The sequence below is a fragment of the Actinia tenebrosa genome, unplaced genomic scaffold (assembly GCF_029948245.1).
Source record: "Actinia tenebrosa isolate PJP-AT-01 unplaced genomic scaffold, QUT_ActTen_1.0 PGA_scaffold11__36_contigs__length_13525064, whole genome shotgun sequence".
NCBI lineage: Eukaryota > Metazoa > Cnidaria > Anthozoa > Actiniaria > Actiniidae > Actinia > Actinia tenebrosa.
The window spans coordinates 1,552,719-1,568,094 of NW_028292571.1; the positions used below are offsets into that span (position 1 = coordinate 1,552,719).

The following is a 15,376-nucleotide window of genomic DNA, read 5'->3' on the forward strand; positions in this document are numbered from 1 at the left end:
CAGGACAGTGTTGTTTCCATTCGTGACGTCACATAGCAACCGATGAATTCATGCTATGGGATTTTTGTTACGGTTGATATAATTAAAATGCCACAGCAGTTTGAAAATGGACCAAAAGAAAGGGGCTTATTTACAGATTGAAACGCTTTTGAAATCTAAATCCGTCTCCTGTGTAGTAGTTTTATATCTTCTGTATTCGGCTTTGTATTTTAATCTATCTATTTGTTGAAGTATTTGACTTTATCATATGACCCGTATCTGCCCGGGCGCGCGCTCTTAGAAAAACCTTCGGGAAAATGGCGTGAGCAGGGCCGTACGAATTCGTACGGCCCTGTTCGAATCCGCGCGGTTTCTTTTTTTAAATTATTTTTCTTTTCGTGAGGGTCATATGATAAAATGCTTATTGACTGAGTTAGGTCGGGCCGCAAGGGAAAATATTTGGCTCTCGGTCATTTGCACGGACCTCGCTGCGCTCGGTCCGTACGGCACCACCTCGAGCCAAATATTTTCCCGTACGACCCTCCCACTCAGTCAATAAGTAGATAGTATGTTTTTTTCATTAACACATATTTTAAGTTATTTTTTAGTTTTATGAAGTTTATTTCGATACTTATGTAATTTTGAGGATCAAGGTTGTTCAACGGCTTGACACAGGTAGTTCAAAAGGAGGTTTTTAAGCTTAAAATGTATTTTGAAGTTTTTACTGATTATTCATATTTATTAATAACAACAAAATCAGAAGAGACTTTTCTTTGCTCTTGCAGAGTGAGTTTTCTAATGGGTTTTGTGCCATTTTAGATCACTTCCGGTCCCTGAAATTATGCAAAATCGCATAAGACTACATAATTTATATTATCACAAAGGCCGCCGTGGTGTACTTCGTCTCTCGGGCCCCATAAAAGCTTTAAAGGGAAAGATATGGAGTTTCAGACAACAGAATTCCTTGAAAAATGGTGTGCATAATGCTTGATGTCGTCTTTATTAAATCTCCTTTGTTGGGGTTAATTCTTGATGTTTTTCTTTTTAAAATTCTACATCGAAGCTCGACGTCCATTCAAAACTTTACACGGCATTCCGCTATCTTTTTAGGTTCCAGCTCATAAAACCGACCATACCTTTTTTCCAAGGTATCCGTAAGATAACTCGTAAAACATATTCTACAATAACTAGAATTTGTGTTAATTCATAAATCAAGACAGAAAATCAGCGTAATAAGAATATTTTGACCTTTTTAGCCGTCATCTATCCGTCATCAAACTTGGAAGTGTTTGGAAAATCAGAGCTTGACTGTGACGTCACGAATGGAAACCATTTGCCTGATTTAGATGCAAAAGGATCCCGATTGTTGTTCCCGATTAGTGTACTACTTACTTGTGATATGCTAGAACACCGACACATATAGTTATGTATCTGGTATCTGTGTATCTGTGTAATCTGTGTATCTGTGTATCTGTGTATCTGTGTATCTGTGTATCTGTGTATCTGTGTATCTGTGTATCTGTGTATCTGTGTATCTGTGTATCTGTGTATCTGGTATCTGTGTAGCTTGTGTATCTGTGTATCTGTGTATCTGTGTATCTGTGTATCTGTGTATCTGTGTATCTGTGTATCTGTGTATCTGTGTATCTGTGTATCTGTGTATCTGTGTATTTGTGTATTTGTGTATTTGTGTAATGTATTTATGTATTTATGATAATTGGCAGTATTGCTATGGACGCCGTGCACGCGTGCGCATTGTTTTTTACGCGCTTATTCATTAATACGACGAAGAGCAAAAAGTGCTAATTGTTTCAACAACAGGTTTGGGTTCGACAACCTGTCTCTTCAAGTCAATGTTGGTGAACTGATTGACTTGCAAAATTGAGTCTACTTATATGATGCTTATTACGTAATCGCAAATTATGCCTCACTGACGGCGATTTCAAGGAAGACCGTGCAACCAATTATCTCCTCGCAACCTTTTCAGTATTTAGAGATTGAACTTAAATTCGTTACGAATTTCAATTGATTTCATGTGATCAGCAGCATATAATGCTTATTACGTTATCGCACAAGATAATTAATGATGGTAATAGGACTGAGTAAAGTCCAATTCGGTCTGTAATCATACGAGGGATAAATAAAATGGGACGACTGCGTATAGTGGGAGTGCAATTTTTTTATTCTGAGTATGATTACAGACAGTATTGGACGACGCGAAGCCCTATTTCCAATTAAGGTGGCTGCCTACCTTTGAACCTTCGATTTGAGCCCACGATGCACGCGCACTCAAAAACCGAGGAATAATCTACACGATTTTATTGTAGGACCATACGCGTTTTGAACTTCAAGAGGGGAAAACCCTCAAATTTTGCACGCGACTTTTATGGGCTTATTCGAAAAAAACTCCTAACAAGTTTTGACACGGGAAAACGTGTCAAATGTGCTGGGCACATTGGATACTTTGAATAGAGTAGAAGACTATTTGAGATTTAATCATTGGAAGACAGAAGAAAGTCCGTGGATTCGGTTTGTCTAAAATAGAATATTTTGTAATGCTGATAGAAGAGAGACGCTTTTCGTCGAGGCAAGATTTTTTTACGGTCAAATTGAACCAGCATAAACGAGTCTTGGTCGCAAACCCCAAAGCAAGCCTCCGTCTCTCTGAGAACCAGTGTTATGGTGGCTCCATCGGCTCAAAAACACCACACAAAACATTGAACAGAGGATTCTCCATCTACAGAAAAAGTTTGGTCTCGAAAGTTTACCTTCCCCCAAGTGAGAGAAAGGAAAGAAGACTCTTTTTTGTAAAATTGGCTCTTCCAACTTGCCGATTACAAACTGTCCATGCTAAAATGCAAAGATAGGACATTCTGTCAACCAATCAGATTCGAGAAAATTGTAATAGTTACTCAGTATTAATGAATGAATTATCCTACAATAGCGACGGCTTCAAAGAAGACCAACCAATAATCCGTGCTCAACCTTTTTCGTACGCAGCTATTTACATGAATATTACAACTCTGACTGGTGTGATCAGGAGTCCCGGATACCCAAGATACATGGAACAAGCCCACTATGAGTGGACATTCAGACCTCCCATACCACGTGCTCGTATGGCTTTATATTTGGAAGACATCGGTTTGGCTGGGTAAGAGTGTATTTTACTTTAGCAATGACATAGATTCTTTCACGTTCACGAACAAACGAACAAACGAATAAAGTGAATTTAGTCAAACTGTTACCGAGTGAAGGCAATTAACCCGCGAAATGAAAAAATGTCAGTCAAGTAGACACGAAAGAAAACGATGGCATTAGGGTCTACTAATCGTTTTAGTATTTCTAACACAAGCGAATTTAATAAATAACGGAGAAAGAGTTTGTTTTTTTCTGTCTTTTCAAATTTTATTTATCCCTGCTAGCGGCACAAATCGACAAACGAGCGTGCGCGTGCGAGAGTTATATTCACCTGTAGGTGAATATAGCGCATAAGAAGTAAATTGCAACCAATGAGCGCGCCGGATTTACTATATTAACTTGTGTAAAAAATACTAATGTGTATTAGTCGAATATCTATTTCACGTCACGGGTTTAGGGACTTCACTCTTATTGACGTCACCTAAATTAGATAAGTTGTTTACTAATTTAGGCGGACTAACATAAATTTGAATTTACGAGAGTAGGTAAACAGCTATTAAGTTCAAGAAGGAAAACGATAATACAATCGTCTGTCTCTTCACTCATTCTCTGGTAAACTCCCGGATTTACATGGCCGTTATGTTGGCACACATTCTCTATTTTACGTGACATCAAATAAATAGTTTTATCATATAATTATCCATAAAATACTTATATTTCTCCTTTTCGAAAAACTGATATTTTCAAATGTGAAAATAACATGTTATTTTCACATATGAAAATATCGTTACCATGTGTATTTAAGCTATTAGTTAGTTAGTTATAATAATAAAAAGCTTATTAAGTTGATTTTATGGATAATCAGTATATATATAATCAACAAAATATTACATGGGCGCTTGGAGATACTAAATTTATCTTCTCGTGTTGAAAATCTCTCACTCGTTTCGCTGCGCTCACTCGTGAGAGATCTTTTCAACACTCGAAGATAAAATTCGTATCTCCGCGCGCCCATGTAATATCCTCTATATCTCAGTTTAGATAAATCTATCTTACTATCCAACAGTGTGACTAAATGTTTTACGCGAACCAGTAAGCATGGTTGTTGAACGTCTAGAACAAGAAATCTGCCTCTGATTCAGTCGCAGACGAACCAAACCATCAGTTGGGTTCGGATGCACGCAGATAAATGAATAAGATAAAAGAACAATTCTGTATGTGGGGGGTGGGGGAGTTCTGTATGTGGGGGGTGGGGGGGGGGGAGTGGGGCGGGAGGGCTAAGATTGAAAAATATAAGAGACTATAGTATGGGAAAAGGTAAAGGGGGGGCTACAGTTTCCCCAGTCCCCCCGTCTCCGCAGTCCCTGATCTGGGGATCACGGACCAGAATAATATAATGCAAAGGAATATGATCATTATTGACTACTCGTAACCTTATAATATTACATAAAACGTTTCGCAACCCTTGTTTCGCGATATCCGCAATTAAAAAACAAATCGCGAAATTAAAGTATTGCGAAAACAAGACCCTCGATCATTGAGAAAATAACGGATTCCAGTAATGACTGTTGAAAAATAGGGATGAAATACGCTGTAACTAATGAGAACTAAGTACTAGCCCCTATTAATGATCCACATCAACTGACTCAATGATTAGTACCAATATAGTATTTTATGTACTTTTTTTATAAAAAAAACTTATTCGCGAAATCGCGAAATTAAAGTGTCGCGACATATGCGCCCCCGAAATTGCGAAATTAACCTATCAAGAAAATTTCATGTAATAAGGTGCATTACCCTTGCTATATTGTAGTTAATGGTTATAGTAACTAAACTAAGTACGGTCTTACAGGGCAAGTAACCTCAAAGTAAAAGACGCCGCGTCAAATCCTCAACTCTTATACATCAGGAACAACTCTCTTGTCGTTGAAACCGCAACGGCAAAAGTGATCTACTACTCGACGTATTTTACGTCTAGAGGGCGAGGGTTTAGAATGAGATTCTACGCCTTTAGCACTGAGAATGAACGTAAGTATTTACATAGATAATGATTATTCAAAATCTATGCAGTTTTTTTATCCTAAAATTTTACGATTAAAGCTTTTTTTCTATAATTTTAGAGCTATGCAACAAAAATTGGAATTTTTCGTTAATGAACACTGTTCCTGGAAGAATCACTGTCTCTTGGGCCAACGCACCGGCACAAGTATCTCACCAACCTGGGGCAACATACACCTACCTGGTTTTATACACAATGGTTGAAAGTAGCTACACTATTTCTACCATCGTTGTGGGTTGGAGAACAGCTATGATTGACTTTCTCCATCCGAACACAAACTATTCTATACAAGTGATTGCTTTTGAAACGTCAAGTATTAATGGAACAACGATATACAGCTGTCCACAGCTGGTACAGGCCCTTGATGGTAAGTAATCACGTTCCAAGTAAGGCAACAATAAGAAAACTACTTTTTATGCTTGATAGTGCAATTCATCCATATTCCAAGTTTGTGTCCGGCGGAGAGTGCTTTCAGTATCTAAGAGGGATATAGAAAAGAGATTAACTCTCACAGCGTGAAGCCTTTGAGACGGGTCGTTGCAGTTAGCTTTTATATGGCTTTAATCTTACGCCTGAGTTGAAGTAATACAACATTCATTACAGACTTTTTTAAATATATAATCGATGAAATATTTATTTTTCTCTATTATTAAAACGGCGGATATCTTCACATGTGAAGATATTACATGATATTATATTTTTTGAGGGGGGGGGGGGGGGGGGGGGGGGAGGGAAGGGGCTGGGGAATTCAGACTGATTTGTTCAGAACAAATCTTGACCTGCCATTTCAATGCTAGACTCATGACCCTCCCCTTGAAGTTAACAAGAATACACATGACCCTCCCCCTCCTATGGTCTTTAATAGTTTAACAACCACGTTCCTTTTGTGAAAGTTTTTTTCTCTCGGCAGCAACACAGAGCATGGTATTCAAACATTTGTTTGAAAAAACACAGGATCGAGAGCCGGCTAGTAGAAAAATATCGTGCATATAAGCCGAATATTCCGCATTCTCTCACTTAGAACATAAACATTCGTTCTTATAGGAACGTAAACAGTTATAGCTGGCGTAGTTGATTATGTTGATTATATATCTTCGTATCTATGAAATACTTTTATGATGTACTCATCCCATTAATAAATTTGTAAGATAACGCAACTGAACCAGTTTTTCTAACAAACAAGTTTTCGCTTTCCAACGGGTGAACAGTTCATTTGTTAAGAAGTTTGCATTCGAGAATGGAGGTAAACCTTTCTAGATTTAAACACTCTCATATGATCAAAAGATAAATTGACAGGCTGCAGTATTTTTATTTTGTTTTGCTCGTACTGTCTTTTGTCTCTATCTTGAACACTTTTCAGTTGAACTATACTACGACGCGATGTCAACAAACAATCGCGTGATCCACACTGTCTGATTTTTAAAAGCTTCTCTTGACTGAAAAGCGTATTCTTATGTATCTGGTTTAGTCATTTGAAAACCTCAATAGACTAATTTTGAAATTGGTGTAAAAAGGGATGGCCCTCCTCTTGCTTGGCTTATTAAAAGAAGTAACCCTTTCCTTGAGTGTACAAGTTTGACTAATGACCCTTCCCTCTGAGGCCCCAGCCCTCCCTTCCCCCAATGTAAAACGTACCTCCTCTAAGAATTCTTAGGAATTGCATTAAATAGTAAAAATTCACCAAGATTTTATTTCATCGACAATTATATATTAAACAGAATATTACATGGCAGCTTGGAGACATGGATTTTACTTTCTCGTGTTGAGAATATCTTACTCTTTCGCTGCGCTCACTCGTAAGATATCACCTCAACACTCGAAGATAATTATAAAATCCTTATGATGGCGCGACCATGTTATATCATTTATATAACACTTTTTCCCCCTTAACTTATCCCTTAAATAGCAAATGTTCGCCTGGTCGGATGGTTGAATAACACAAACAGCACAGAAGGTCGAGTAGAGGTTTTCTACAATGGTCAATGGGGAACAGTCTGTGATGACAGCTGGGATTTGAACGATGCTAATGTGGTCTGTCGTTCACTGGGTCTACCAAAAGCAGTGGCTGCACCACAGAGCGCAGCCTTTGGTCAAGGAACTGGTCCAATCTGGATGGATGATGTGCGCTGCAGTGGAAGTGAATCATCTTTAGTTCAGTGTCAGCATAGAGGATGGGGATCACATAACTGTGGACATCATGAAGATGCAAGTGTTGTGTGCGGACTGCCAACATGTAAGTGATCGAATAACTTATTTGCATCAATGCATTTAGGCACAAATGAAAATTGGCAGTATTGCTATTGCTATTGTAGTATAGAGTGCAAACGCTATATCTGTTAAAAAGTACTTTGCAGTGAGCACTAATTTATAAACCCCTGAAATAGTACACAGTTAGTAGTTGAGTGTACAGGGCCATAGGGGCTAGTGCCCCTCCACCCGTCCCCCCCCCCCCCCCCCCCCCTTCACCTCTTCGTGGCAGCAATATGGTAGATTTTTAGCATTTATACGGTAATTTGTTTGTAAAAATAAGCCGTAATGTCTGCATTTTATGTATGTTTTCTTGAATTTGGGCCTCTCCCTTCGGAAAATCCTGGCTACGCACCGCCTGCAAGATAGCAACACTGGCGAAACACTAATCAAAACAATTGGACGAATTTAGTGCTATTTGGTTTTTGTGCTATTTCATGGTTATAAATATTTGCATTCTACTTAATAGCACTGTGAAGCAATAAGTAGAAAAAAATAGATATTGCACGTGCACTATTTTGTGCAAAAAAACTGAAGCGATGATTTCACAAATTAAGTGTGAGCACTCTATCCGTTCTCAAATTTTTTCCATGCGCAGCTATTTACGTGAATATTAATGAATGAATTATCCTTCAATAGCGACAGCTTCAAAGAAGACCAACCAATAATCCGTGCTCAACCTTTTTTCTATTCAGCTATTTACATGAATATTACAACCCTGACTGGTGTGATCAGCAGTCCCGGATACCCAAGATACATGGAACGAGCCCACTATGAGTGGACATTCAGACCTCCCATACCACGTGCTCGTATGGCTTTATATTTCGAAGACATCGATTTGACTCGCAGTCATTGGACTGGGTAAGAGTAATTGTGTTCCTTAGCAATGATATAGAATTTTTATGAAAGGTGCGATCATTTTTCCCTCTCGCGTGGCCGTCAAGCAACGTCTAAGCTATGGCACAGCGCGTGCATTGCAGCGCGCGTTATCTGACGGGCTCAAGCTTACTCATATTATGTACAGCGGTAAATTATATAGCAATGAAAAATAAGTGCCCCCTCTGCCCCCTGTGGTGCGATTGCAGTAATGTCATTAAACCCGTGCAATAGATATTAGACTAATACACTTTAGTCGGACCTTAATTCCATTGTTTTCTCTTATGTCTATTTGACTATTACACGTTGACTAGGTAGCAATTATTCGCCGAAGGCAAAGTGAATATCGGGGAATATTTACCGAGACGCGAGTGTTTTAGGGCATATACCAACTTGTGTACAGAGTAACCTATTTTTATATGCAATAATTCAATAAAAACAAACAAACAGAAACTTTTAGTTTGCGTGACAAATTCACGCAAAACTTTCAGCAAATCTTTTAGGCCATACTTCGTTGCCTTTTTGGTATTGATAGGAATGGCATTTACTTTCATTTTTTCAATTTCCTCATCGGAAATTGTAGCAAAACGATTTTGGCAGATGCCATTTGGTTGCCGACTCAATATTCCGAGATTCAGAGGTGAATATCGTGGAAAAAAATTCACCTCCAATTAACCAATGAGCGCGCGCGTTCTTAGGAAGTACACAAGTTGGTATATGCTAATATTTTTTATTTCACGGTTTAAATGCTTTCAATCTAAAAAATATTTAATATTTACTAATACTGTCTTAAAGATTCTAATTTCGACGAGCTACGCATACTGCTCTTATGCCTTATAATCGTAGCCACCAAAACCCGCATCTATTTACGTTTACTTATCATGCTATTAACATTCACAATATCACCTCCAACGTTTTCTATTGCATTCATCGTTTACATTTTAACCATGTAAACCAAACAGGCAGACTTTAAGGCGATCGTATTACCAACCATATTTAAGATGTTCACCTTAATAAACCGGCGTCTCGTCATTTTAATGTTTTTACCGTGTTTGGGGTAATATGTAATTATTTAATGTCGTAAAACTAACGAACAGACATTCCTTCGCACCTTAGGGACGCGTAATCCCTATGAAATGAATGAACGTTTCACATTTGTTCAACATGAGATGCCGATTGGGACGCATAATATTTCCAACTCAATAAATACATGGTCAACTTAATAAATGTATCAAAATTTTGTTGAAATTATAATGCTTTCTTTGACGAACTCATAAAACATTCAAAATTTTTCTAAGTTCCTTTCATCCTTTTTTGATAAACTCCAAGAGGCAATGCTAAACTTTGTAAACAGGGTAGGATTCATTGCGCGCCAACGTCAAAGAAAACCCGGGGATCCTGAAACCCAGTGAGCTCCAAAATGAAGGTCTTCGAGGTCTAATGCCACGAACGAGAATATCCACATCCAGTAATCTTTCTTTGTTTCTTGGTGTAGCACGAGACCTCAGTTGTATCTGAACCTGAGTCATTTCCTTTTTGCAATCATGACTGTGTAAACTTGGACAGAATACAAGCACAGAAAGGGCTCAGTACTTTTAGCTGTGACATTAACGATCTTTCCACATTAACGATCTTTCCTTTTTTTCTTTTTGAATATACTTGAACAAGGAACCAGAGACGACAAATACAGTGATAACATTGACATTTTTTAACAAAGACCGGAAAATAATTGTTTTCAAATTAGGGACGTTTATGGTGCTTAAATGAACATTGACTTAATTATTTTATCATTTTATTATTATCTTATTATAAATATCTTATTATTAATGCGTAGTTATACTAAGAGGTTAGAGTCAACAAAGAAACAATTAAATTATATATTTTTGTGTTTATCCTTATTACATCATGATATTTAAATTCGGTATCTGTATATTCCTCTCACGTCACCCATCTTGAAAATACTCACCCTTGACGATCCAGCTGTTAATGTAGTGTAAAAAACATTAATCTTTCTAGCATACCTGGATTAATTTAAAGTATTTCTCGTTTCTATACAGAAACAGCTATGTTGCTCTGCAAGATTTATCTGGACATCAACTCTTCCGACTCAGTAATTCAAAGACCAATCCATTTGGCCTAATTCAAGATAAGACAACAAAACTAGTGTTTTATTCTGCGTTTACCACAAGAGGGAAAGGACTTCGCGTGCGCTATATCTTTTTTGATCGTTCTTTTGATGATGGTAAGGCTATTTAACAATTATTCGCCGAAGGCGAAGTGAATATCGGGGAATATTTAACGAGACGCGAGGTAAATATTTCCCGATATTCACTTTGCCTTCGGCGAATAATTGTCTGCTGATTGTGTCAGTTCCACAATGTCAACTCGACCCACTACCTGTTCAACCTCGGAATATCTAACAATGGCGAGCAAAAAGCATCAACTGAATGTCCAATTTGGATCTTGCGAAAGGAAAACAAAAGTCATTGTGACTAATATTCTAATCAAAGACGATTCGAAATTCGAAACTGTTAAGTCATTTAGATGTGAATAATATTTATTAAAAAAGATTAGATCTACTTCACTGCCCGCATGCCAGTGAAGGTTCGTGTACTGGTAGACCAGGGCATGTCTGAACTATCTAATCATATATGAATGAAGCGCTCCAGTTATAAACTAGGAATTTTATAAACGTCAGTCAAGGTGTTTCCATGAAATTGTTAAATTTTCGATGGCACATTCCATATGCCATAGAAAACGCCTTGATTCAGTTGACTGACTTCCACTAAAACCTACTTCGTCGCGACGGCAAATTGTACGATTTAGCGCGTGTAAATGGAAAGCGCTGTAATCTCAACTCTTTCTCACTGTAAAACAAGCCCGGAAAAAGGTAAACAAACAAACCGACTTACAAGAAAGAGAACAAAAGAAAAAAGTCAGTGTTCAACCGTAGATTTTTAATGGTAAACTCTGGTAGACTCAGATGTTACTACTGTATTTATTTATGCTCTTTAAAAACTTTCAGCTCCTACACAAAACGCTTCCATCTTAGTATCAAGTCCCAGTCCCCAGAGCATCAGTGTGGCTTGCGGATCTTTCACTGTTGATGGTTTCAAAGTCATTGGGTATCTCATCACCTGTAATTCAACAGATGTCTGGCATGGTATTGTATCGTACGCTATTGCTGATAACGAAACGAAAATTGCTTCATTTTATCAGCTTGTGGGATGGACGAACTACAAAGTGCAAGTATTTGCCATTGGTATTAACATTACCGATGGTAGTATGATGATGTACAAGGGCAAGGCAGTTGAGATACGAACCATGGAAGGAGGTGAGCTTTGTGCTTATCATCTTATCACAGGATCTTTATCAAGAAAGCCAATAAAATCAAGAAGGCTCTGACTTTTTAAAAATGTCTGCTTATACCACCATCTTTGTATTTTATCAAGAAGATTTTCTTTTTCTTTTTGTTTTTTAGTTCTTTTTGTCTTTCATTCTTCACCCCAGTTATTTCTTTTTCTTTCTTTCAATTTTTGTTTAGTTCCAAATCAAAGTCCATCGGGTTTTCATGTTGTTTCCACGAGTACGAGCACTATTCACCTGCAGTGGAATCCAATACCGCGTGACCGTGCCCATGGCGTTCTTCTTGGTTACCAAGTGCAGTACGTTGATGATGAACACTACAACAGTAAAAACCTAACCACCAATGACACAAAAGTAATTCTTAAGAATCTTTTGCCTGTTATGAGGTATTCTATCAACATATGTGGATTTACAAGTAAAGGTCAGGGACCATGGAGTCGGATTAGTGCAATAACAAGTAAGTTGAATACATTAAATATATAGTCACGTGTAAAGAGCATATGAGGCATCAGACTAATGCATGCTCTGCTTTACACCTAAAAAGAATGCGGAGGAATTGAACAGCGGGCACATGGCATGATAAGCCATCCACGTTATAATAGAAATATTTGGTGGACTATGGATTGCGTGTGGACGTTAAGGGCACCTTCTAATTCAGGAATGATTGTGGTTTCACTGGAATCGGTGGATGTCCCAATATTTCATCAGTGCAGGTATGAAGTACTAAACTTAAATGGTTTGCTGTATTAGCTTCAAATGATTTTCAACTGCAAGATATTGTTCCGGCGTTTTAATTTAGTTTAGTTTAGTTTAGTTAGCCGGTGCAAAAAAAAAAAAATTGATGTCACGAGGGGAGTTTCCTGTGCGAGGGAAGACTAGTTTGTCCCCTGGCAACACAAAATATTTCTCGTTTCTTTTAGTTCTCTTCTCCTTTCTTTATTTCGACTTCTCCTTTCTTCGCAATAGTCCCCTTCACAGATGCAGGTGCCATCTTGAAAGGTAGCCGTGCCTTTGCATCGAAGCGAGACGAACGGGGAGCTTGCAATGATAGAGTACGTGTGAATAATTGTTCAAGGTGTTAAAAAAAGTCTCTAACACTCTAAGCTCACCGCTCGTCTCCCTTCGATGCAAAGGCACGGCTACCTTTCAAGATGGCACCTGCAACTGTGAAGGGGACTATTATTCAGGGATAACTAATTAGCAACTAACTAAATTCTGTGCTACATGCACTTAAATGATATCCGGATAACATCAAAAAGAAGAAGTCAAGCACAAACTTGACTGACATCTCTTGCAATCGTTTCATATCAAGTTTTGCTCCATACATTAGTGTCAAAGTTGGAGTTGAGAAAGGTCACTCCATATATTGAATCATATACTTCCATATTTGGATTGCGGTTCTTTACCCTGAGGTCAAAGATGGCGGACAAGCGTGTTCGTCGGCTGGCGAAACGGCTGAGAGACATTTACGAGCTTGGCGAAGACGAAAAACAAGAAAAAACTACGAAAATACGAAAAAAACAAGCTTCTCCCCATTCCCTTTTTTAAGACCGTGAAAGAGAGCTTTGACACTCATTGTTTGATATTTAATTGGTTAACTAAAACAAGGAACTTGAACAATTCAAAAATTACTGTAATTCATGTAGATAATTGATATATACTAAAATGTTATTAAATAGTTAATCGAAATATTAAAGATTTTCTGCAACAAAGTCGGGCTATCTGTGGCGATTACTGACAGCGCCCAGTTACTAAATATTCAACAAGATTAGGACAAGTATCTCCCAACTATAACATACTAATACCATAATCCTGGAAACATAAATCATAATGCGTTAGTCGTTCCTTATCTACCGAAATTTCAGTTGATATTTCTGATATTTCGGTTGCTCATCATGGCTTTTCCCTTATATATGTTTATCCTGTCTTTAGCGTCTTGTGATCTAGTCTTCAGTATACTGTACTGGACTTTCTGGCGTTCCGTGAGCCACTGATGTTCTTATTCATATTTGCGTTTAGTTTTCCTCATAAATTAATTCCTCTTTACAATTAGTAGAGCAGAGCTAAACTTGCAGAACAGGAACTGAAAAATAGAATAAAATAGAACGAAGAAAGTAGCTGAACCGCGCGCTAACATATGGTAAATGTATTGTAATCAGTAGGGAAATAAAATAAGAAAACAAAGTAAAATATATAAAAACTTTTTGAAGTTTTGTTTTCATTTTATTTTTTACGATCAGGCGGTTTTTTGTTGCTTTATTTGACAACAAAGGCCAAATGGTTCACAAGTTATGCGGTCGAAGACAGTTTTTTACCTTTATATCCTTTGGTACGGCCAAACTACAGTCTTACTCAAATGGGGGGTTAGGACGTGATGGATTCATAATGAAAGCAAAGTATCACATGCTTGACAATGGCCTTGATGATGGTAAGTTAAAAATATAAATACTCAACATGTTTTATGTTTTATGTGTTCAGTGACAGACCAAGGTATTCAATGACCATAAAATCTGGTTATAAGCTCTCCCGGTTATAAGCCCAATAGTCTGCTAACTCAAGTATCCTTCCAATTATTAACCAGTTAGAAGTCCACCTCTGGTTTCTCACTCGCGTTCATGGCGTTAATGACGAAGAAATAACTGTTTCCTCTTCATCCCAATCAACTTTTCCTGTCGTTTATAAGTCCTTCCCTACCCTTCGAAGCCCAGGGCTTCCAGAAAACTATAAATGCAATATCTTATAATATCATTTTGCTTTAGTACTTGTGGAACCAACTTGGAACATCAGCGCTAAGAGTAGTAGTTCATCCACCTTCAACGTCCAGTGGTCCGAATATCCTCTCTCAAGTAATATGGCAGCATCAACCCAAGTAGTGTCATACTTGGCTGTTTGTATTTCTGTCAAGAACCATACTAAGATATCTGTAGCAAGCACTGATGGTCAAGACAGAAGTGTGAACGTTACGCATCTTGGGAAGTACACTGCATACTACGTACAAGTGATTGTAGTGTTAGGCAATTCAAGTAACTCGACAAGTGCAATGCGAAATGAAACATCTTTTCAACGGAGTACAAATATCACCGTACGAACGATGGAGGATGGTAAAACATACTATCTATTGACGATTATCAATTATTTTGCAACCGTGATATCATTAAATTATCGATTAAATAGATACTGCATGTGTCAATTTCTGTCTAAATATCTGTCTTTTTTTCCCGTAGCTCCCAGTCAACCTCCGGTAAATATTGTAGCAGGAGTTAGAGCCGTAGACAATATCTTGGTCAAGTGGGATCCGATTCCTAGTGAATACGTAAATGGTATACTACTGGGATATCATGTTTACTATCAGCCAACTTTGTCGTCGAATAACAGTCACGAGAGAATGGTATTTGTAGATGCAAATAGAACGTTCGTTGTGCTGAAGAATCTTGGTTTCCTTACGGAATACCGCATTACAATCGCTGGACTCACACGGCCTGGTCAAGGACCAAGAAGCCGAGTTGTCTTTATAAAGACAGGTGAGAAACTGATAATTCACCTTTTCTTACTAAAGAGACGGCTAATTTGAATACAAATCACGTGTATAAGTGTCGCTTTGTGATTGGTTCAAACGAAAGTTAGGACAAAAATCAAATCAACAATCATCAACAAGTGTAAAATCAAAAGAAATGGAAGATTATTCATTTGCAAATTACAGTGTGTATGACT

The 15,376-nt window shown here is 37.9% G+C and overlaps 1 protein-coding gene across 2 annotated transcripts in view; it reads left to right on the forward strand.

The window, feature by feature from the left end:
• LOC116288762 (uncharacterized) overlaps nt 1-15,376 on the forward strand; it is a 60,955-nt gene that overhangs the window by 3,712 nt on the left and 41,867 nt on the right. For both annotated transcript variants that reach the window (XM_089027666.1, XM_089027667.1), the window contains exons 3-14: nt 2,980-3,130; nt 4,970-5,145; nt 5,238-5,543; nt 7,083-7,409; nt 8,119-8,284; nt 10,357-10,541; nt 11,325-11,633; nt 11,844-12,122; nt 12,210-12,378; nt 13,906-14,093; nt 14,425-14,766; nt 14,890-15,186. In XM_089027666.1, coding sequence (XP_088883792.1) covers nt 2,980-3,130; nt 4,970-5,145; nt 5,238-5,543; nt 7,083-7,409; nt 8,119-8,284; nt 10,357-10,541; nt 11,325-11,633; nt 11,844-12,122; nt 12,210-12,378; nt 13,906-14,093; nt 14,425-14,766; nt 14,890-15,186 — 2,895 coding nt within the window. The remainder of the gene's footprint in view (nt 1-2,979; nt 3,131-4,969; nt 5,146-5,237; nt 5,544-7,082; nt 7,410-8,118; nt 8,285-10,356; nt 10,542-11,324; nt 11,634-11,843; nt 12,123-12,209; nt 12,379-13,905; nt 14,094-14,424; nt 14,767-14,889; nt 15,187-15,376) is intronic.